We start from the raw sequence: 24,384 nt of genomic DNA, 5'->3' as shown, positions 1-24,384 counted from the left end.
TCGATCGCGGTGAGACCGAAAGGTCCACCCGTGACTGGTTCCCGGCGTTAGTCCGAGAGGGTCACGACTGGATTGTCCGTCCGGTGGGCGACGTGCCACGATTCGAGTTACGTGGCCGTCAGCACGCCGGCGGGCGCGAATACCGCAACAATATATATAGCCTGGTGTTGGCGCAGTGGTTAGGGCAGCAGCTTGGGATCCAAAAGGTCCTGAGTTCAAACCCCATTGAGCCACTGAATTAGTACACCAGGGGGTTGACTCAGCCTGTCATCCTTACGAGGTCGGCAAAATGAGTACCAGTGTACTGTGCCGGTGTATACCCTGGTTAAAATAGGTGTACCATATCCCTGTGTTGAAAGAGGCGACCAGGGTTGCGTCAGGAAGGGCATCCGGCGTAAAACATCTGCCAAATCACTATGCGGATCATACAAATGATCCGCTGTAGCGACCCCAAACGGGAGCAGCCGAAAGAAGATATATATATATATATATATATATATATATATATATATATATATATATATATATATATATATATATATATATATATAGAAAAAAATATATATTTATATATGCAAATATACCGGGCGTAGTGGCGTGCACCTGTAATTCGGCTGCTCTGATGCTTGGGTTGGAGGATCGCTTGAGGACGGGTGCTCTGCGCTGGGCCACGCTATAAGAGGGTGTCGGGCAGCCCCGAATCATAGCGAAACCCAATCTTTATCTCTATGTCGTAAGAGGTGACCAGGGTTGCGTCAGGAAGGGCATCTGGTGTAAAACTTATGCCAAATCAGTGTGCGGATCATAACGGATGATCCGCTGTGGCGACCCCGAAAGGGAGCAGCGGAAAGACGAAAAACATATACTGTACATGCAAATATATGTGTATGAATACGATGTCCGTTTAAAAAGTGACGGGATTTAGCCTGCTGTGTGTTCCACTCGCACAACGTGGTTGAACGGATTGCATCACAGTATTTTGGAACATTCCAGCAATATATATACATATATATATATATATATATATATATATATATATATATATATATATATATATATATATATATATATATATATATACATATATGATTGGTGATGGTTGACCGCTCATTGTGTGATTTTTTTACAGGTCGTGCTTTACATGCTGTCTCGTCTGAGTCGTCGCGCTATGAGTCATGAGCAGAGAGACAATCTGAAGTTTCTTGCCAAGCTTTGCAAAACACCTTCCGAATCCTTCGCAATGCTGCAGCAAGTCGACTGGGAAGAAATGATGTCACATGAATGTGCATTTGAATGGCACAAGAGGTTCAAAGAGAGACAGGAGGAGGTTGAAGACTATCCAAGGTCTGGAAGACCTTCAACGAGCAGAACAGCGGACAACATCGAGCGTGTGAAGCAGATGGTGCGCGCAGATCGTCGACTCACGTTGAGGATGATTGCTGAGGAACTTTCCATCAAGAAGGACACTTTCTGGAGCATCATCATTGAAAATCTCAAAATGCACAAGATGTGCGCAAAGATGGTCCCCAAGCTGTCATCGTCGAAGGTCGAGGTGATGCTCATTGCGTTTTTTGACATCAAGGGCATCGTCCACTTCAAGTTTCCACTACAAGGTCAAAGAGTGAATCAATACGTGTACAAGCAGATCCTCCAGTGCCTCAAGAGATCAATCTGGGACAAGAGGAGGGATCTGTGGGAGAACAACACCAGGGTGCTCCACCATGACAACGCCCCTGCTCACAGTGCCCTGAGCATCCGACAATTTCTGGCAGAGAGGAACGTCCCAACTCTGGAGCAACCCCCGTATTTGCCAGACTTGGCCCCTTGTGATTTTTTCCTGTTCCCCAAGCTCAAGGGGGTGATCAAGGGGTCCCAATTTCCTGATGTGGAGGCCATCAAAAGGGCCGTGACGACGGAGCTCCGGAGGATTTCAGAAGAAGTCTTCCAGTGGCATACCTGCCAACCTTTTTTGAAGGAAAAGCGGTAAGCTGGCGTCGCACGCGTCCCTCGGGGGTCCGGGGGCATGAACCCCCCCCGTAAATTTTTCAAAAAAATGAAGCAAAATGGTGCAATCTCCTGCATTTGGAGACCACAGTCAGCTGAAATATATCAACATATTTTTTCGAGTGAAAAAGAGAAAACTTAACATGGTTGATCTACTCACCAATTTATATTTTTCCAAGACATCATGATCATCAGTCACGTTTCCATAAATGACTCACTGTCCAAGCTCCACATGTATGTGCCCATCCGTGTCCACAAGAGTTTACATAAACTCACCGATACATCTTTATGAATGAAATGACTGGCCACTCTGATTTCATAACATATTTACAGTTTACCTCACACGAAGCCTTCATACACTTGAACTCTGTTGTCCAACTTGGCTTAAACTCGTTGACCCATCGTGGTGGTGGTTTTTTCTTTTCTGGTGTTTGCATTGTTGTCGTGCACTGAAGCGATGAGTCCTCTCTGTTAACTGCAGTCTTTGATGACGAATGGAAAATGGCGCGTTGTCTGGAAATGGATGCCCGCTGTCTCATGTCGTCCCATTTGATTGGTCATGCTTAGTTTGGAAGCAATAACCAATCGCTGACGAGATAACAGATCAAGGTCAGGCCCGAGTTGTGTAGAATGTGGAAGCAGCCGCGTGTGAGACGATCTTGGCAGTGAGAAATGAACGCAAAACTGAAAAAACACAACTATTTTTTTTTCCAATAATAATTTCCAAATGCGGTTTGTCTGACTAACAAAATCGGTCGGCGTTGGCAGGAATGCAGTGGTGCATCGACGTGTGGAAGAAGAGGATGGACAAGTGTGTGAGACTGGAGGGAAACGATTTTGAAGGGGACGAGCTGTGATTTCAATGAGTTTTGGAATAAAATTTTCTGTGAAGTCAGTCCCGTTACTTTTTACACGGACCTCGTACATTTACATAACATAAATATATATGAAATATATGTAAATATATTCCCTTCAGGATTCTTAGTTTTATACACCGCCTATCATGCTCGAGCCTCGTTGTGGACGAAAAGGGAGAAATAAAGAAAATAGCGGGAATATAAAACAAATAAAAACAACAAATCGTTTTGCAATAACTCGGCACGACAAACGTGACACCGAAACACACACCTGTGAGCAACTGAAAGACACACCTGTGAGTTATTGAAAACAAAATCCAAAATAAAATATACAAGAAAATTCGTTTTCTCACAAACGTGTTATCCGCTAAAACCAGAAAAATAAATCTTTATTTCAAAATGAATAAATAACGATGATGAAGATTTGGAATCTGCAACCATGAGGTGTATAAACTCCTCATCGCCGAAGATCGAGGAAGGCTTCAGTGCACAATGCGTCACGTGATCGCAATGGAACGCCCGTTACGCGTCACACGTCACACGTCACACGTCACAATGATCATCGTTCAAACAATGAACAATCATTTTGATGTTGATCTCTCGTTGTTAAGGTCGTTTTTCTGGAGCTCCCGAGTTTTTCACCCCAGAGATTTTCTCCAGATTTATTTATCCAACACGATGTGGGGATGTCGAAAGACAACACAACGAAGGTTCGTTCTTCACACAGGATATTCACAACATTAATTTAACTCACAGAGAACCCACCAGTCCGTGCATGAAGAAAAAACATTCCGTGTGCTTATAATCCAAAACACCTCACTGTGCAGGAAAACGTGTGGACAGGAATATTGGATTGTAAACGGTGGAGACTTGTAATACCCTCCCCCACCTGGAGGGGGCGATACATGATACACATTTACATGGAGAATTTGAATCATCATCATCATCCTCCTCCTCCATCTCTATTTATATATATATATATATATATATATATATATATATATATATATATATATATATATATATATATATACATGTTATGTATATATTTGTGTACGTGTGTGTTTATAAAAGTACGTGTGTGTGGTGTGTGTGTGTGTGTGTGTGTGTGTGTGTGTGTGTGTGTGTGTGTGTGTGTGTGTGTGTGTGTGTGTGTGTGTGTGTGTGTGTGTGTGTGTGTGTGGTGTTTGTAAGATTCCTCGTCTTTCTCAATGGAAGACTGCATGGAGCAATCTTTCTTCGCCAGTTCACACCGTTATGTGTGATGGAAACCACACTGATCTTGTCACGTTCTCTCTCTCTCCATCTCTACATCTCTCTCTCTATCCCTCTATATCTCTACATCTCTATCTCTCAATATCTATGTCTCTCTCTCTCTCCCTCTCTCTCTCTCTCCCTCTCTCTCTCTCTCTCTCTCTCTCTCTCTCTCTCTCTCTCTCTCTCTCTCTCTCTCTCTCTCTCTCTCTCTCTCTCTCTCTCTCTCTCTCTCTCTCTCTCTCTCTCTCTCTCTCTCTCTCTCTCTCTCTCTCTCTCTCTCTCTCTCTCTCTCGTGCTAAATGCTCCCTGCCGTTTCTGTGTGCCGTTATCTTTCCTCCTTGTGGGCACGTACTTCACCGTATTTACCACATTTTCACCACATTTTCTGTGCTTCCCTGCTTCCAACAATTGGTCTGCAGTCCTTTCCTATTTCTACAAATTCTGCTTTGTACTTTCTTCCATTGTTTGGATTTTTTTAATCTTGAAGTTGGATTTCCCCAGTGAGATGACTGGTGTACCATTGTTCATGGATATAACTTGCTTAGTATTCCACAGCTTCCTGGCATACTTCCTTGGAATATTGCTTGTTGCACCACTGTCTACCTGAAAGTGGACCTCTCTTCCTTCGACTTCCATTGCAACATAGATCTACTTTGGGTATTTCAACTCCTCCTGGCTGTTAATTTGCTCTCGGTCCACTTTCTCTGGATCTCATGTCATGACCTTTATCTGTTCATATTCTGACATATCACTGGAGCTGTCATCTGCTTGATACACAGTGTGGATTGGTCTCCCTCTGCATCGACACGAGAAGTGGTTCTTCTTCCCACACTTGTGGCACTTGCATCCTTATGTGGGGCACTTCACTTTGACGAATTCACTTGCGGTTCCACAATAGCGACACTGATGTAACTTCGAGTGAGCTTGATCATCTGATGAAGATAGTTTCTGTGTGCCGTTATCTTTCCTCCTTGTGGGCACGTACTTCACCGTATTTACCGCCTGTCCATCAATGATCCCAAGCAGGTAATTTGGCAACTCTAATGCACAACAAATCTGCAGGCACTTCTCCATTGTGAGGTCAACTTCTCGGAGGAGCCTCTCTCTCAATGCTGACTCACTGATTCAGCAGATCACTCGATCCCAAATCAGAATGTCTTCCCAATTTCCAAAGTTGTAATTTATTGCCAGTAACTTGAGCTCTGTGAGGTATGCCTCGAAGCATTCTCTCTCTTCTTGATTCTTTATAAAGAATCTGTGGCAATCCACCGTCTCGTTCTTGGGTGGGTTACAATGTGTATTGACACATTTTGAAGCGTTTTAATGCTTGGGCTTATTGTCTGATACAACTCCTGCCCTTTATTGCCAACCAGATACAATAACATCTTGATCTTAGTTTATCGTGTTGACCAGCCATGACTAAATCGAGGTACAATAACAGCTCTTCCTTCCAGATCCTCCATGCCTGTGGTGGGTTTCTAGCCTCTAAATCAAGTTTTTGCGGTAGCTTAAGCAACTCCATAATCATTTACATAAACTCAAAGGTCAAGTGATCAAGATAAACACCTCTACTCCAGAAAAGGCTTTCACACCCAATTAATGGGAGGGGTAAAACCCATCCCACAGAGCGAAGCTTCCACTCAAACACGACCGAGCTTGTCCAGAGAAACTTCTCACCTCTCTTTCTGGCATCCACAGTTGACGCAACTCGGAGCGATTGTTGCCACCACTTCTGACACGGTGCAAGATTCGTCACCTTTCTGAACAGAAGACTCGTGGACACGTAGCTAGGTTCACATGCACGGAGCAATCTTTATTCGCCGGTTCACACCGCTCTGCCCGATGGAGACCACCGCGACCTTGTCAGTCTGTCTCTGTCAGTCTGTCTCTGTCTCTGTCTCTGTCTCTCTGTCTCTCTCCTCTCCTCTCCTCTCCTCTCCTCTCCTCTCTCTCTCTCCCCTCTCTCCTGGTGCTATCCTTCTTACAGTGTTTATGTGTGTGTGTGTGTGTGTGTGTGTGTGTGTGTGTGTGTATGTGTGTGTGTGTGTGTGTGTGTGTGTGTGTGTGTGTGTGTGTGTGTGGCATTTATACGTGTGTGTATGTGTGTGTGTGTTTGTGTGGTGTTTATATGTCGAAACATATATATATATATATATATATATATATATATATATATATATATATATATATATATATATATATATATATATATACGAGGTGTGTTCAAAAAGTATCCAACCTTAATTTTTCGTCGTGCGTAAACAAATGAAGCTATGGAGGCGTGGTTTGGTGCACGTATGTAGGTGATCCTAATTCGTATGCGTGAATATTTTCTTGCCTGCAGAAGCTGTCATTCGCCGACAGACCGCTGATGAGTGAGGAAGTGAAAGGGAGCGCCGTCAGATTTTCGTTTTTGACAAAATTACGGATCACTGTGGTCTCATCGCCAGTGATCACTGTGTTGAAGAAGTTGGGATCGCTGTTCACAGTCTCCAGCATGTCCTGTGCGATCTCCAAATGGAGTTGTTTCTGCTCGATCGTTAGCAGCTTTGGCACGAACTTCGCTGAGATTCTCCTTCAGCACAAATCCTCAGTTACAATGGAATGAACGGATCCAATGCTGACGCCCACCTCGTCTGCAAGTTCTCTGATCGTGATTCGACGATCCTGCATCAGCAGGGTCCTCACTTGGGCAATGACGATCTCATTTCGGGATGTTGAGTGCCTACCAGAACGTGCTTCACTTTCCACTGATGTGCGACCATCTTTGAAACGGTTGTACCACTCTTTTATCTGTGTGGTGCACATTGCTTCGTTCCCGAAGGCCTGTTGAACCTTGCGGATCGTTTCCACTTCGGAATCGCTAAGCTTTACACAAAATTTGATGCAGTAGCGTTGTTCAAGTTTTTCCGTCATTTTGTCAAAAACGAAGATCCGACGGTGCTCACACTTCCTCACTGATCGGCGGTCTGTTGGCGACTGACAGCTTCTGCAGGCAGGAAAATATTCACACATGTGAATTAGGATCACCTACATAGTGCACCAAACCACGCCTCCCTAGCTTCATTTGTTTACGCACGAAAAATGAAGGTTGGATACTTATTGAACACACCTCATATGTACATATATGTATATATATCTCTCTTATAATACCAAGCTTGAACACTAAAAACTCGGCTCGCCGTCACACGATCCCTATGAAATTGCTGTGGCACTTAGCGGACATGCCGACAATGTTTGGGAAGTCTTGGCGTTCCATAGTACCACTTGCATTTTGCACAATGCATATTTTTGTCATTCTCCGTGTACGGTCTGTTGTCTGCTACCAGCTATGTTGTACTGCTATCCCGTGCATGTGCACGGGTATCGCTAATATATATATATATATATATATATATATATATATATATATATATATATATATATATATATAAATATATGTATATATATATATATATATATATATATATATATATATATATATATATATATATTTGTATATATGCGGATCATAGCGGATGATCCGCTGTGGCGACCCCTAACGGGAGCAGCCGAAAGAAAAAGAAGAAGATTATATATATATATATATATATATATATATATATATATATATATATATATATATATATATATATATATATATATATATATATATATATATATATATATATATATATATACATATATATATATATACATATGTATACCCCGGTTAAAATAGGTGTACCTTATCCCTGTGTCGTAAGAGGCGACCAGGGTTGCGTCAGGAAGGGCATCCGGCGTAAAACATGTGCCAAATCACTATGCGGATCATACGGATGATCCGCTGTGGCGACCCCTCACGGGAGCAGCTGAAAGAAGAAGAAGAAGAAGATATATATATATATATATATATATATATATATATATATATATATATATATATATATATATATATATATATATATATGTATACACGAGGTCTGTCCAAATGTAATGGGACTGACTTCACAGAAATTTTATTCCAAAACACATTGAAATCACAGCTTGTCCCCATCAGCTTGTAAATGATGGTATTTTTACATTCTCTATGTGGTAAATGATGGTATTTTTACATTCTCCATGTGGTAAATGATGGTATTTTTACATTCTCCATGTGGTAAATGATGGTATTTTTACATCCTCCATGTGGTAAATGATGGTATTTTTACATTCTCCATGTGGTAAATGTTGGTATTTTTACATTCTCTATGTGGTAAATGATGGTATTTTTACATACTCCATGTGGTAAATGATGGTATTTTTACATTCTCCATGTGGTAAATGATGGTGTTTTTACATTCTCCATGTGGTAAATGATGGTCTTTTTACATTCTCCATGTGGTAAATGATGGTATTTTTACATTCTCCATGTGGTAAATGATGGTATTTTTACATTCTCCATGTGGTAAATGATGGTATTTTTACATTCTCCGTGTGGTAAATGATGGTATTTTTACATTCTCCATGTGGTAAATGGTGGTATTTTTACATTCTCCATGTGGTAAATGATGGTATTTTTACATTCTCCATGTGGTAAATGATGGTATTTTTACATTCTCCATGTGGTAAATGATGGTGTTTTTACATTCTCCATGTGGTAAATGATGGTATTTTTACATTCTCCATGTGGTAAATGATGGTATTTTTACATTCTCCATGTGGTAAATGATGGTATTTTTACATTCTCCATGTGGTAAATGTTGGTATTTTTACATTCTCCATGTGGTAAATGATGGTATTTTTACATTCTCCATGTGGTAAATGATGGTATTTTTACATTCTCCATGTGGTAAATGATGGTTTTTTACATTCTCCATGTGGTAAATGATGGTATTTTTACATTCTCCATGTGGTAAATGATGGTATTTTTACATTCTCCATGTGGTAAATGATGGTATTTTTACATTCTCCATGTGGTAAATGATGGTATTTTTACATTCTCCATGTGGTAAATGATGGTATTTTTACATTCTCCATGTGGTAAATGGTGGTATTTTTACATTCTCCATGTGGTAAAAGTGGTAAATGATGGTATTTTTACATTCTCCATGTGGTAAATGATGGTATTTTTACATTCTCCATGTGGTAAATGATGGTATTTTTACATTCTCCATGTGGTAAATGATGGTATTTTTACATTCTCCATGTGGTAAATGATGGTATTTTTACATTCTCCATGTGGTAAATGGTGGTATTTTTACATTCTCCATGTGGTAAATGATGGTATTTTTACATTCTCCATGTGGTAAATGTTGGTATTTTTACATTCTCCATGTGGTAAATGATGGTATTTTTACATTCTCCATGTGGTAAATGATGGTATTTTTACATTCTCCGTGTGGTAAATGATGGTATTTTTACATTCTCCATGTGGTAAATGGTGGTATTTTTACATTCTCCATGTGGTAAATGATGGTATTTTTACATTCTCCATGTGGTAAATGATGGTATTTTTACATTCTCCATGTGGTAAATGATGGTATTTTTACATTCTCCATGTGGTAAATGATGGTATTTTTACATTCTCCATGTGGTAAATGGTGGTATTTTTACATTCTCCATGTGGTAAATGATGGTATTTTTACATTCTCCATGTGGTAAATGATGGTATTTTTACATTCTCCATGTGGTAAATGATGGTATTTTTACATTCTCCATGTGGTAAATGATGGTATTTTTACATTCTCCATGTGGTAAATGGTGGTATTTTTACATTCTCCATGTGGTAAATGGTGGTATTTTTACATTCTCCATGTGGTAAATGATGGTATTTTTACATTCTCCATGTGGTAAATGGTGGTATTTTTACATTCTCCATGTGGTAAATGATGGTATTTTTACATTCTCCATGTGGTAAATGATGGTATTTTTACATTCTCCATGTGGTAAATGATGGTATTTTTACATTCTCCATGTGGTAAATGATGGTATTTTTACATTCTCCATGTGGTAAATGATGGTATTTTTACATTCTCCATGTGGTAAATGTTGGTATTTTTACATTCTCCATGTGGTAAATGGTGGTATTTTTACATTCTCCATGTGGTAAATGATGGTATTTTTACATTCTCCATGTGGTAAATGGTGGTATTTTTACATTCTCCATGTGGTAAATGATGGTATTTTTACATTCTCCATGTGGTAAATGATGGTATTTTTACATTCTCCATGTGGTAAATGTTGGTATTTTTACATTCTCCATGTGGTAAATGATGGTATTTTTACATTCTCCATGTGGTAAATGTTGGTATTTTTACATTCTCCATGTGGTAAATGTTGGTATTTTTACATTCTCCATGTGGTAAATGATGGTATTTTTACATTCTCCATGTGGTAAATGATGGTATTTTTACATTCTCCATGTGGTAAATGATGGTATTTTTACATTCTCCGTGTGGTAAATGTTGGTATTTTTACATTCTCCATGTGGTAAATGTTGGTATTTTTACATTCTCCATGTGGTAAATGATGGTATTTTTACATTCTCCGTGTGGTAAATGTTGGTATTTTTACATTCTCCATGTGGTAAATGATGGTGTTTTTACATTTTTAATATCCTTTCTAACATTCTATTTTTGCATTTTTTTACATTTGTTGTAAATTCATTGGATTTTAGAGTTTTTTTGATTTAAGAAGAGTGTTCTTTTTCAGGGAATCAACAATGAATCGCTCTCTTGGTTTTCAAGACATGAGTGTGATTTGCTCTCCCGATTCACAAGACGTTCGTGTGATTTGCTCTCCCGATTCACAAGACGTTCGTGTGAACCAGTCATCACCATCCACAACACCGAAGAAAACCACCCTTTGGAAGCGTCTGAAGTAAATCATTTCATTTCCCTCTTTTCCACTTTTATGACCAGTTTTTGGGTACACTGTCACTCCCTCAGAAAATGTGCAGTAAATTGACTTTTCAATCTCTTTAAACTTAGGCACAAGTGCAGCAGACGTGAGAAGAAGGGGGAGGCTTATCTCAATGAGGAACACACCGTGTAAGTAAGAGAAAATATCCATTCGGAAAGTCGTGGCATGAAACGTACATCCAATAGCAATGGTATTCCTTTAAGTAATTTGACGTGAACACTGTCGTATCTTGATCACATTTAGCTTTCTATTTTCTGTATCATAGATTAGAGATTTCAGTGCTGGGCGGTTGCTTTGAGATGGTTGCACCGAGTTGTTTTGCCTGGGTTCATCCAGAAACTTGACCCAGATGTTTTTGGTCATCCTGGTGTTTTTCATGAAGCGTATCGATGTGTGTGTGTCATCCCATCAAAGCATGTGAAGCTGGAGGATAATAGAGTAGCAATGGGGGTGTTTTCGGTTTGCGGTTCGTGAATGACTTCGGCCACTGGTTCCTTCCGGCAAACCTCATAAGGAAGTTGTGGTTGTTGGGATCGTTACAGGAGAAGAGAAACTTTAGGGTTTTCAGAATATTTCTCAGAAAGAAGGGCAAATGGCAAGTATCGGGACGTTGTTGATCAGAGGAGGGATGCGATAGATGGAATACCACATCAACCAGACGTTTCAAAACATTCGTCTTCGTTTGCAATGATTTGATCCATTATGAAGCATGGCAGCAACTGCTTTGCATGTCACAATATTATGTCAGAATAATACTTCACCACCAATGCAGTCAACATTTGCAAGTAATTTTGAGGAAATCATTAATCATATCAGTCTGTGCTGAACGAACACCATATCCATTCATTTAATCAGTTTATAACCCACTGAACGAAGCGCGAACCGAGGTTAAGCACTTGGTTCACTCTGTCTGCAGGCGTCACTCTGTGACAAAGGGATTAGTTGATTTCAATTTAATTTTACATTTTGAACACTGCAGAACACGAATCAGAAAACTTTCTTGCAGTATCGCGGTACTTTACCTCTGAATGTGGAAAATTGTAGGGAATGTCATCCTGAGCACGCATCTGCACTTCTTCTTCTTCAATCATATGTAGCAGAAGTCTGCAGGGAAGCATCATTGGCTGAGGGCATGGCTTTGGTACTTGTTGCAATGTCCTCTGCTGGTTACGGCAGTTGTTTGGAATTTGTCCACGGTGCTGGCGACAGCTCGCCCACTCTTGGTGAAGGACACCATGGCTCATTATCGTCCACCAAGGAATGCCGACAGATGGGACACCCGCTCAACGTCCATCTGAGGGACGGCACACACATTGATGAATCGCCCTGCCTGTGATAAGTCGGGATGAGAGTTTATAGCTGGGTTGTGATGCAAACCCAGGCTAAACAGTTTAGATGTGACTGTGCATTCGTCAAGAATGTTACTTCACAAAGAGATGTTCCCACAATGGAAGAGCACATAGACGTCGTAACCAGTCCAAATCCGTATTTAAATACTGACGACAGTATCGATATGCAGGACTGTACAAGCTTGTGTGACTCGGCAATTAAAACTGACTGAAGAATCTGACCTGGAGGAAACAAACAGGAAGTCAGGTGGAAACGGTGGAGAAGCTCACCAGTCAAGGTCCTACCTCCTCTGAACAAATAAGACTCTTCTTTCAAAATACATACAGGAAACACAATATAAACCTGATGGAATACTTTCCAGATCTTCCGTCCTTCCCCGAGTGTGCTCAGGCTATCGTACGTAAGCCTGACTTATTCGGTTTCCACGAGGCACACTGTCACCGCTTCCAAAAATTAATCGCCAAGGCGAAAAGGAATTCTAATCAACTATCCCACTTTTAATCTTATTCTTAGAAGCTATTATTTTCCTCATGGCCAGTTTCAAGAGTGGAACAATAAATGTTAATGGTGGTGGGAGTCCACTCCACAAGATCCAAATTAAACGGCTGGTTGAGGTCAATGGTCTTAACATAGCTTTGTTACAAGAGACCCATGCTGTCCGATCTGTTCAAACTCAGTGGCAACTATTTATGGACAAGGAATGTTTCTTTTGTAACAACTCCTCATCGAAGGCAGGCATCATATTTGTCTTAGGGAAACATTTTCACCCATCCTGCCTTAAATTTACAAGTATTATTGATGGACACCTTGCTTCTGTGACCTTCTCTATCAATCAGGTCAAGTTTACAATTCTCAATGTGTCTGCTCCAAGCAACAATGACGAGCGGATCTCCTTTTTTGCCAAATTGAGGAAATTCCTGCAAACACTGGATTTGCAGACATGTCTAATTATTGGTGGAGATTTTAACCATACTGTTAATTGTTCATGTGAACGAAATGAGCCGGAACCCCAACCATGTACTGCAAAAGTTTTTGCAAACATCATTGCGAAATATAATCTCCATGATATTTGGCACGTCCAGCACCCTTCTGATCTGTCTACACATGGTGTCGTTGTTTAAACAACCACATCTCACTTGCGAGGCTTGATCGCATCGATGTAAATTCTCATTTATTACATGGAGGGTATCAATCAAATATCGTGCCTTCCGGTTTCTCCGACCATTCCCGAGCTCGAGTCTTTATTCAACTCTCTAAACCAGTGGTTCTCTACCTTTTTTGCCCCATGCAGCCTTTTCACCATATGTCAGAATGTCATTCCCCCCTTTCCAATATCGTCTGACTCAAAAGGTGCATTCCAAATAATATGCAGATAATATTGAAAATCTTTTATTTTTCCTTTCCAGTATTAGGACATATACATTTACGTGGATTATTTTTATAGGAGAATTTTTCTCATCTAACAGCAATCGAAAATGTTGATGGATTTTAAAACTTGAATAAAAGTAGTGTTTTTTAATATTCATAACGAATTACTTAACAGACTAAAGTTACTGAAGCATATTTCAATAAACAAAAAGTTCAATAGAATGCCAGGGTATTGTAATTCTTTTTATTCTGATGAAGATTACAGTCAATGAGAAACCTGTGGTTGTTTTTTCTTCACCAATTCTTGGATACGCTGAGGTGTGCTTTAAAGGGCACAACACAGGTCATTTTCAACCTCCAATCCACTTTGTTGCTTCATTTTCATTGGCAACAGAGTTGAAAAGCCTGACTCACAAAGATATGTCGAAACAAATGGAAGCATTGCATGGATAGCTTTTTCTGACACTTTTGGGAAGGAATCGCACATCAAGGGCCAAAATTATGGGATTGATTTCTCATTGAACATATCTCTTGATCCTGAATCAGTCTTCACCTCCAGAAATTCATCTTGACAATGATCAGGAACTTTTTCAACTGACAATTTAAATGGATTTCACACTAAATCCAACTCCTTATCACTGAGTTCAGGAAAATATCGGCTGAATTCATTTTCCAATGCTGTCAAATGTTGCAAAATTTCATTTTTTGCAAATTCTGGAAGCACTTGGTCTTCACCACCAGCAACAAGAATTGATGACAGTTTCTCAAACATTGCAACATTTTTGATCTTGACCTTTCTCTTCCAATTTTCCAGATTGCTCATGAAAGCTTCCAAGGAATCCATGTATTTTATGATGTTTGTATTCCTTCCTTGCATCTGAAGATTCAGTTTATTCAGCTGCTCAAAAATGTCAACCAAATAGGCAAGATGCATGATCCATTCCTCATCATCCAGCCAGACAAAAAATTGCATCTTACCCTGAACTTCAAAAAATAATTTCAGCTCATCTCGAAGCTCAAATACTCACTCAGTTACATTTCCTTTTGAAAGCCACTGAACATTTGTGTGGAAAAGAAGCAAATGATGGCCTGCATCCATGTCAATACATAACTGTTTGAAAAGTCATGAGTTGAGAGCTCCTCCTTTGACAAAATGCACAATTTGAATTGTTTGATCCAAAACCTTCCCGAGTGGAGCTGGAAGTGTTTTTGAGGCCAGTGTCTGACGTTGGATCAGACAATGAATGCCTTTCACTTTTGGAGCTCGCTTTTTCACACAAACTTGAAATCCGGATTTTGTCGCCAACATAGCTGGTGCTCCATCTGTACAGCACCCACAGACATTATCCCACAAAAGATTTTCTGATTCAAAGAAAGATGAAACCTTATCCAAAATATCTGAGGCCTTGGGAGTTGCTTCAAGAGGAGAACAAAAGAGGAACTCATCTTTAATGAACCTGAGTGAACATATCTTGCAAACACCAGCAACTGGGAACACGATGCCACATCAATCGATTCATAAAGTTGAATTGAAAATAAGCCAAATGCTGCAGACTTGATCTCCTGCACAACTTGATCCTTCATGTCAATGGCCACGTTGCTGATCCTCCTTTGAACAGTATTGTTTGATCGTGAAACTGCTGCAATTTTTTTTTCTCCAAACCATTTCCCAACACAATTTCCACCATTTTGAGAGCACAAGGTTTGATCAAAGTTTCCCCAATTGTATGTGGTTTTTTTCTGCTTTGCTGTCTCCATTGCGACGACATGAGAAGCTTCAATAACCTTTTGGTTCATTTGTTGGAATGCCCCTGTTGAATCCAGCTTCATCTTTTCGAGAGCATTCCCATGACGTTCAAAAAAGCTTTTGTCCTTGTCCTTGTGTTGAGGATGAACATTCTGCAAAAGTTGCTTCAACTTTGTTGGTTTCATCGAATCATTTGACAAAGTTGGCTACAAATAACACATTGAGGCCTTTCTTCTCCATTGATGATGATGGATGTGAATCCATATTGAATATATGAATCATCGTACCCTCCTTTTTGACACTCATGATGGGCTCCAAATTCTGTGAATAAAAAACAAGAATAAGTCAAAGATAACTATAAATGGAATATTTAGACAGATAAAAAAGTGAAATATGTATCTTTATTTTTAATTTAATCTGACATTCAATAAACTTTATTGAATGTCACAGATTAAATTAAAAACAAACTACAATTCTACAGATTGTACATAATCTACAGGACATCACACCTTAATCAATAAAGTGTGATGTCTTGCAGATTATGTACAATCTGTAGAATTGTAGTTTGCAGAAAGATCAATATTCCAACAGTTTGAGTCTGCCAATCTGTGGTCCCAATTCCCTCCTGAAACCCTGGAATTTCCCCCCTGGTTGAGAACCCCTGCTCTAAACCATGTCCAGGGAGCTCTCATTGGAAATTCAACAACAGTTTACTAGAAAACCTCAACTTCATTCAGGCCTTTGAATCCTTCTGGACGGCTCTCCGAGACCAGGAGTTAAACTGTCCCGTTAACCCGCTGATATGGTGGGATTTAGTAAAAACCCAAATTAAACGTTTCTGTCAACAGTATCAGTTTTTCTCAACAAGGGCTGACCATGAAATAAAGAAATTATTGCAGTTGGAGATTTTACATCTCCAACGGGTCATCGGACAAAATAATAGTAACATACAAAAAACCTTAACTGAGAAATAGTCCTTATTAAAGGAAATAACTGAGAGGAATGCACATGGTCTGGCGCCTTCGTTCGGATGAGGGTGTGACACCTGAATGAGGCAGACGTACCAACCAAGTACTTATTTCCCTTGGACAAACGTCTTCCCAGTAAGCAGCTTTCTCAGCTGCGATTGGTAGATTCATCCATTAACTTTACACAATCAGCAATCAAACTTTTTGCGAAGGAATACTTTTCGAAAATATATTCAATGGAACAAATAAATCCTTTCAGTGTCGCCTCTATATCCGTAGGCCTGCCAGTGTTGTGTGAAAATGGGCGTTCTCAACTGGAAAGACCCATTACTTTGGATGAACTTGGCACTGCCCAGCACGGCCTTGCCATTGGGAAAACACCTGGTTTGGATGGACATAGAACCGAATTCTACAGGAACTTTTGGCACTTATTGGATCCAGATCTCATGAACACTTTGAACGCAAGCTGCCAGCTTGGAGAGCTACCTCAGAGTTGCTGACGAACTCTTCTTACCCTCATCCCCAAAAAGGGAGACATGTTGTGTGTTGAAAATTGGCGTCCTATCTCCCTGTTATGTATGAGTGATAAGATATTTTCAAAAACCCTGGCATCGCGACTTACTCCTCATCTATCCTCGATGTTGAAGGAAGACCAATGTTACTGTGTCCCAAAACGTTCCATCAATGACATCTCCCTTGTGAGAGACATCATTGAACTGTGCAAGGAAAACCCTAAAAATTTAGGACTTCTCCTTGATCAGGAGAAAGCCTTTGACCATGTTGACCATCAGTACCTTTTTGAAGTGCTTGAGCAGTTTGGACTTGGTTCGACCTGCATCTCTTATATTAAAATACTATATAATAATATTTCTCATGTGCTTAAGATAAACAATGAACTTGTTACACCTTTGTCTGTTAACAGGGGAATTAGACTTGTGAGGTTGTCCTCTTTCTGGGTTGCTGTATGCTCTCTCCATCGAACCCTTACTGGTTTATTTGCGCTGTAGACTAACAGGGTTTACTTTGTCCCAGCTTGAACGGCCCATCAAGATACTGGCATACGCCGATGACGTATGTGTACTCGTGCAAGATAACAATGATATTATCATTTGTTATTGTTTATCCTTATTCGAAAAGGCTTCTTCAGCCAAAGTAAATTGGAACAAAACGAGCGCCCTTTGGCTCAGCCCGTTGTGATCATTGGCACCAAGACTTCCGGCTCCACTGGCATGGGCCAACGATGGTGTGAAATACCTCGGAGTGTTCTTCGGTAATAATACCACAGTAGCAAAGAATTGGGCTGGTCTGCTCAAGTTTGTTGAGGGTAAACTGCAAAAATGGAAAGGTCTGATCACACAACTGTCATATCGTGGAAGGGTCTTGGTCATCAACACACTGGTGGCCTCTACCTGATGGCACAGGTTCTTCGTGCTGCATCCTCCAGCGGTGTTGCTTCAACATCTCCAGAAGTGATTTGTGTCTTTTTCTGGGATGGTAAACATTGGCTGCGACCTGGGGTCCTCAGTTTACCACTGACCGATGGAGGCCAAGGCCTGGTCGACATAAAGAGCTGGCTAATGGCCTTTCAACTCTCGGTTGCTCTTCGCATGCTATACACGTGACCCTCTCCACCATGGGTCAACGTCGTTCGTCAACTTTTGCAAAAGGCTGGGAGACACGGCCATGACCACTCTCTTTTCCTGATGAACCTTTCCAAAATCGACACATCTCCTCTCTCTGGTTTATATCAGAGCATGCTAAATGCGTGGCAAGCTCTGACAACAACAAGAGCGACACATTCTTACACGAAGCAAATGTTTCTGGAAGAACCTTTGTCCTGCAATTCCTTTTTCCAGGATATGCCTGCTGATCGGTGTTTTATTCAACACTTTCCCGATAAGGGAGTTAAATCTGTCGCAGATCTTCGCAGTCCAAACGGCAGTTGGATCGGAGCTGATCCATTAACAAGCCTGATCGGTGTGCGATACTCTCGAATTGTTGCATGCATATAATGTTGTGTGCTTTGGACATACACACATGCATATAATGTTGTGTGCTTTGCTTGCACCTGCTTGGGAGCAGGACCAGCAGAGCAATGAACAAAATACACATCGAATACCTTCTCTCTTTACCTTTCCTGAACTCGGATGTGTTTTTTTCTCTTGCCAGCTCTCTTCCTTGTCCCCCTTTTAACGGAGGCTTCATTGGCCTTCCCAAACAAAAAGGCCTTCATTTAGGTTGTGTAAAATTTCTTTCACATTGGCAAACAACAGAGCAGAGGGTTCGATGGAGAGACCTCTTAACTTGTTCTCCCCCTTATTTTCCGAACTGGGAAGGTTTTTCTAACCCTACTGTACCGCCATGACATGGTGACCTCCAATGGAGACCAGTACACTGGATCCTTCCTTGTAATCACTTGTTACACCGTTTTTCAAATCTTCTGGTGGATGAATGTCCCATTTGTAAGAAGTCTGAAAACCTTTTTCACATCTATGTTGAATGCCAACGGTTGGCACATTTATTCATCTTACTTCGGAATTGTTTTGTGAGGTTTGGTTTGTTTTTAACACTTATGTGTTCATTCATGGATTGGATATCCCACACAAAAATTCCAATGCTGTGTTAGCCAATTTCCTGCTTGCTCAGGCAAAGATGGCAGTATATAAGTCAAGGAAATGAAAACTTGATGGTGTTGGAGTAAATGATGAAGATGCTTTGTTTTTGTTTTTGTTTTTGTTTGCTGGGGGGGTGGGGGGGGTGAGAGTGGCATGTGAGAAGGTGGTGGTTGTGTGGGGGAGGGGTGAAGGCACTTTGTTAGTTTTGCAAAGGGGAGGACAAATTGGTCCATCAGCAAAGCAACAGCGAGGCGACAGAGCGACATATATAAATCACAAGCACTTGCTCCGTGTGGACTTTCTTTGCATAATTTTTTTTTTTGCATTCTCCGTGGGGTAAATGCAGGTATTTATACATTCTCTATGTAGTACATGTTGGTATTTTTACATTCTCTATGTAGTAAATGCAAGTATTTATACATTCTCTACGTGGTAAATGCAGGTATTTATACATTCTCTACGTGGTAAATGCAGGTATTTATACATTCTCCGTTTGGTAAATGCAGGTATTTATACATTCTCTATGTAGTAGCAGGTATTTATACATTCTCGTGCAGGTATTTATACATTCTCGTGTGGTAAATGCAGGTATTTATACATTCTCTATGTAGTAAATGTTGGTATGTTTACATTCTCTATGTAGTAAATTTCATTCTCTATGGTATTTATACATTCGTGTGGTAAATGCAGGTATTTTTACATTCTCTATGTAGTAAATGCAAGGATTTATACATTCTCTATGTGGTAAATGCAGGTATTTATACATTCTCCGTGTGGTAAATGCAGGTATTTATACATTCTCCGTGTGGTCAATGCAGGTATTTATACATTCTCTATGTAGTAAATGTTGGTATGTTTACATTCTCTATGTAGTAAATGTTGGTATTTTTACATTCTCTATGTAGTAAATGTTGGTATTTTTACATTCTCCGTGTGGTAAATGCAGCTATTTATACATTCTCTATGTAGTAAATGTTGGTATTTTTACATTCTCTATGAGGTAAATGCAAGTGTTTATACATTCTCTATGTGGTAAATGCAGGTATTTATACATTCTCCGTGTGATAAATGCAGGTATTTATACATTCTCTATGTGGTAAATGCAGGTATTTATACATTCTCTGTGTGGTAAATACAGGTATTTATACATTCTCTATGTAGTAAATGTTGGTATTTTTACATTCTCTATGTAGTAAATGTTGGTATTTTTACATTCTCTATGTAGTAAATGTTGGTATTTTTACATTCTCCGTGTGCTAAATGCAGGTATTTATGCATTCTCTATGTAGTAAATGTTGGTATTTTTACATTCTCTATGTAGTAAATGTTGGTATTTTTACATTCTCTATGTAGTAAATGATGGTATTTATACATTCTCTATGTAGTACATGTTGGTATTTTTACATTCTCTATGTAGTAAATGATGGTATTTATACATTCTCTATGTAGTAAATGTTGGTATTTTTACATTCTCCGTGTGCTAAATGCAGGTATTTATTCATTCTCTATGAAGTAAATGTTGGTATTTTTACATTCTCCGTGTGCTAAATGCAGGTATTTATACATTCTCTGTGTGGTAAATGTTGATATTTTTACATTCTCTATGTAGTAAATGTTGGTATTTTTACATTTTCTATGTAATAAATGTTGGTATTTCTACATTCTCCGTGTGGTTCATGCAGGTATTTATACATTCTCTATGTAGTACATGTTGGTATTTTTACATTCTCTATGTAGTAAATGCAAGGATTTATACATTCTCTATGTGGTAAATGCAGGTATTTATACATTCTCCGTGTGGTAAATGCAGGTATTTATACATTCTCTATGTGGTAAATGCAGGTATTTATACATTCTCCGTGTGGTCAATGCAGGTATTTACACATTCTCTATGTAGTAAATGTTGGTATGTTTACATTCTCTATGTAGTAAATGGTGGTGTTTTTACATTCTCCATGTGGTAAATGATGGTATTTTTACATTCTCCATGTAGTAAATGGTGGTGTTTTTACATTCTCCATGTAGTAAATGGTGGTGTTTTTACATTCTCCATGTAGTAAATGATGGTATTTATACATTCTCTATGTAGTAAATGTTGGTATTTTTACATTCTCCGTGTGATAAATGAAGGTATTTATACATTCTCTATGTTGTAAATGCAGGTATTTATACATTCTCTGTGTGGTAAATACAGGTATTTATACATTCTCTATGTAGTAAATGTTGGTATTTTTACATTCTCTATGTAGTAAATGTTGGTATTTTTACATTCTCTATGTAGTAAATGTTGGTATTTTTACATTCTCCGTGTGCTAAATGCAGGTATTTATGCATTCTCTATGTAGTAAATGTTGGTATTTTTACATTCTCTATGTAGTAAATGTTGGTATTTTTACATTCTCTATGTAGTAAATGATGGTATTTATACATTCTCTATGTAGTACATGTTGGTATTTTTACATTCTCTATGTAGTAAATGATGGTATTTATACATTCTCTATGTAGTAAATGTTGGTATTTTTACATTCTCCGTGTGCTAAATGCAGGTATTTATACATTTAATTCTAGTCATACATTCTCTATGTAGTAGTAAATGTTGGTATTTTTACATTCTTCGTGTGCTAGTAAATGCAGGTATTTATACATTCTCTGTGTAGGTAAATGTTGATATTTTTACATTCTCTATGTAGTAAATGTTGGTATTTTTACATTCTCCGTGTGGTAAATGCAGGTATTTATACATTCTCTCTATAGTAAATGTTGGTATTTATACATTCTCTATGTCGTAAATGTTGGTATTTTTACATTCTCAATGTAGTAAATGCAAGTATTTATACATTCTCTATGTGGTAAATGCAGGTATTTATATATTCTCTATGTTGTAAATGTTGGTATTTATACATTCTCTATGTGGTAAATGATGGTATTTTTACATTCTCCATGTAGTAAATGGTGGTGTTTTTACATTCTCCATGTAGTAAATGATGGTATTTTTACATTATCCATGTAGTAAATGATGGTATTTTTACATTCTCCGTGTGCTAAATGCAGGTATTTATACATTCTCTATGTAGTAAATGTTGGTATTTTTACATTCTCTATGTAGTAAATGATGGTATTTATACATTATCCATGTAGTAAATGTTGGTATTTTTACATTATCCTATGTAGTAAATGTTGGTATTTTTACATTCTCTATGTAGTAAATGTTGGTATTTTTACATTCTCCGTGTGCTAAATGCAGGTATTTATACATTCTCTATGTAGTAAATGTTGGTATTTTTACATTCTCTATGTAGTAAATGATGGTATTTATACATTCTCTAATGTAGTAAATGTTGGTATTTTTACATTCTCTATGTAGTAAATGTTGGTATTCTTACATTCTCTATGTAGTAAATGTTGGTATTTTTACATTCTCCGTGTGCTAAATGCAGGTATTTATACATTCTCTATGTAGTAAATGTTGGTATTTTTACATTCTCTATGTAGTAAATGATGGTATTTATACATTCTCTATGTAGTAAATGTTGGTATTTTTACATTCTCCTTGTGGTATTTATACATTCTCTGTGTAAATTTGGTATTTATACATTCTCCATGTGGTAAATGTTGGTATTTATACATTCTCTATGTAAAATGTTGGTATTTTTACATTATCCATGCAGTAAGTGTTGGTATTTTTACATTCTCCTTGTGGTAAATGGTGGTCTTTTTACATTCTCTATGTAGTAAATGGTGGTGTTTTTACATTCTCCATGTAGTAAATGATGGCATTTTTACATTATCCATGTAGTCGATGATGGTATTTTTACATTATCCATGTAGTAAATGTTGGTATTTTTACATTATCCATGTAGTAAGTGTTGGTATTTTTACATTCTCCTTGTGGTAAATGGTGGTCTTTTTACATTCTCTATGTAGTAAGTGTTGGTATTTTTACATTCTCCTTGTGGTAAATGATGGTCTTTTTACATTTTTAATATCATTTCTAACATTCTATTTTTGCATTTTTTACATTTGTTGTAAATTAATTGGATTTAAGAGGTTTTTTTTGGATTTAAGAAGAGTGTTCTTTTTTAGGGAATCAACAATGAATCGCTCTCTTGGTTTTCAAGAAATGAGTGTGATTTGCTCTCCCGGTTCACAAGACGTTGGTGTGATTTGCTCTCCCGATTCACAAGACGTTCATGTGAACCAGTCATCACCATCCACAACACCGAAGAAAACCACCCTTTGGAAGCGTCTGAAGTAAATTATTTCATTTCCCTCTTCTTCACTTTTATGACCAGTTTTGGGGTACACTGTCACTCCCTCACAAAATGTGAAGTAAATTGACTTTTCAATCTCTTCAACTTAGGCACAAGTGCAGCAGACGTGAGAAGAAGGGGGAGGCTTGCAGCAATGAGGAACACACCGTGTAAGTAAGAGAAAATATCCATTCGGAAAGTCGTGGCATGAAACGTACATCCAATAGCAATGGTATTCCTTTAAGTAATTTGACGTGAACACTGTCGTATCTTGATCACATTTAGCTTTCTATTTTCTGTTTCATAGATTAGAGATTTCAGTGCTGGGCAGTTGCTTTGAGATGGTTGCACCGAGTTGTTTTACTTGGTTCCATCCAGAATCTTGACCCAGATGTTTTTGCTCATCCTGGTGTTTTTCATGAAGGGCATCGATGTGTGTGTCATCCCATCAAAGGATGTGAAGATGGTGGACCATCTCGTAGCACTGGGGGTGTTTTTCGGGTTGTGGTTCGTGAATGACTTCGGCCACTGATTCTTTCCGGCAAACCTCATAAGGAAGTTGGGGTTGTTGGGATAGTTACAGGAGAAGAGAAGCTTTAGGGTTTTCAGAATATTTCTCAGAAAGAAGGGCAAATGGCAAGTATCGGGACGTTGTTGATCAGAGGAGGGATGCGATACATGGAATACCACATCAACCAGACGTTTCAAAACATTCGTCTTCGTTTGCAATGATTTGATCCATTATGAAGCATGGCAGCAACTGCTTTGCATGTCACAATATTATGTCAGAATAATACTTCACCACCAATGCAGTCAACATATGCAAGTAATTTTGAGGAAATCATTAATCATATAATTCCTGTGCTTCACAAACACTATATCCATTCATTTAATGTTTATCACCCACCGAACGAAGCGCAAACCAAGGTTACGCACTTGGTTCACGCTGTCTGTCTAAACACGTCACTCTCTGACAGAGGGATTGCTTGATTTCAGTTTAGTTTTACATTTTGAACACTGTAGAACACGAATCGGAAAACTTTCTTGCAGTATTGCAGTACTTTCGCTCTGAATGTGGAAAAGTAT

The 24,384-nt window shown here is 38.9% G+C and overlaps 1 protein-coding gene across 2 annotated transcripts in view; it reads left to right on the top strand.

Moving 5' to 3' along the window:
- Window positions 1–3,473: 3,473 nt before the first annotated feature.
- Window positions 3,474–24,384, top strand: part of LOC147030728 (uncharacterized) — a 38,732-nt gene continuing 17,821 nt past the window's right edge. Inside the window, exons 1-5 of one of the 2 annotated variants that reach the window (XM_085875075.1) lie at window positions 3,474–3,571; window positions 10,791–10,958; window positions 11,069–11,128; window positions 23,132–23,299; window positions 23,409–23,468. In XM_085875075.1, coding sequence (XP_085731201.1) covers window positions 3,540–3,571; window positions 10,791–10,958; window positions 11,069–11,128; window positions 23,132–23,299; window positions 23,409–23,468 — 488 coding nt within the window. In that variant the 5' untranslated portion in view covers window positions 3,474–3,539. The remainder of the gene's footprint in view (window positions 3,572–10,790; window positions 10,959–11,068; window positions 11,129–23,131; window positions 23,300–23,408; window positions 23,469–24,384) is intronic. The other variant, XM_085875076.1, reaches the window with a different exon arrangement.

This window comes from Eptatretus burgeri, chromosome 3 (genome assembly GCF_056783735.1).
Source record: "Eptatretus burgeri isolate ZD-2024b chromosome 3, Ebu_testis_v1, whole genome shotgun sequence".
NCBI classification, from domain to species: Eukaryota; Metazoa; Chordata; class Myxini; order Myxiniformes; family Myxinidae; genus Eptatretus; species Eptatretus burgeri.
The sequence above is the reverse complement of the archived record's forward strand: the minus strand, read 5'-3'. Positions and strand labels throughout refer to the sequence as shown.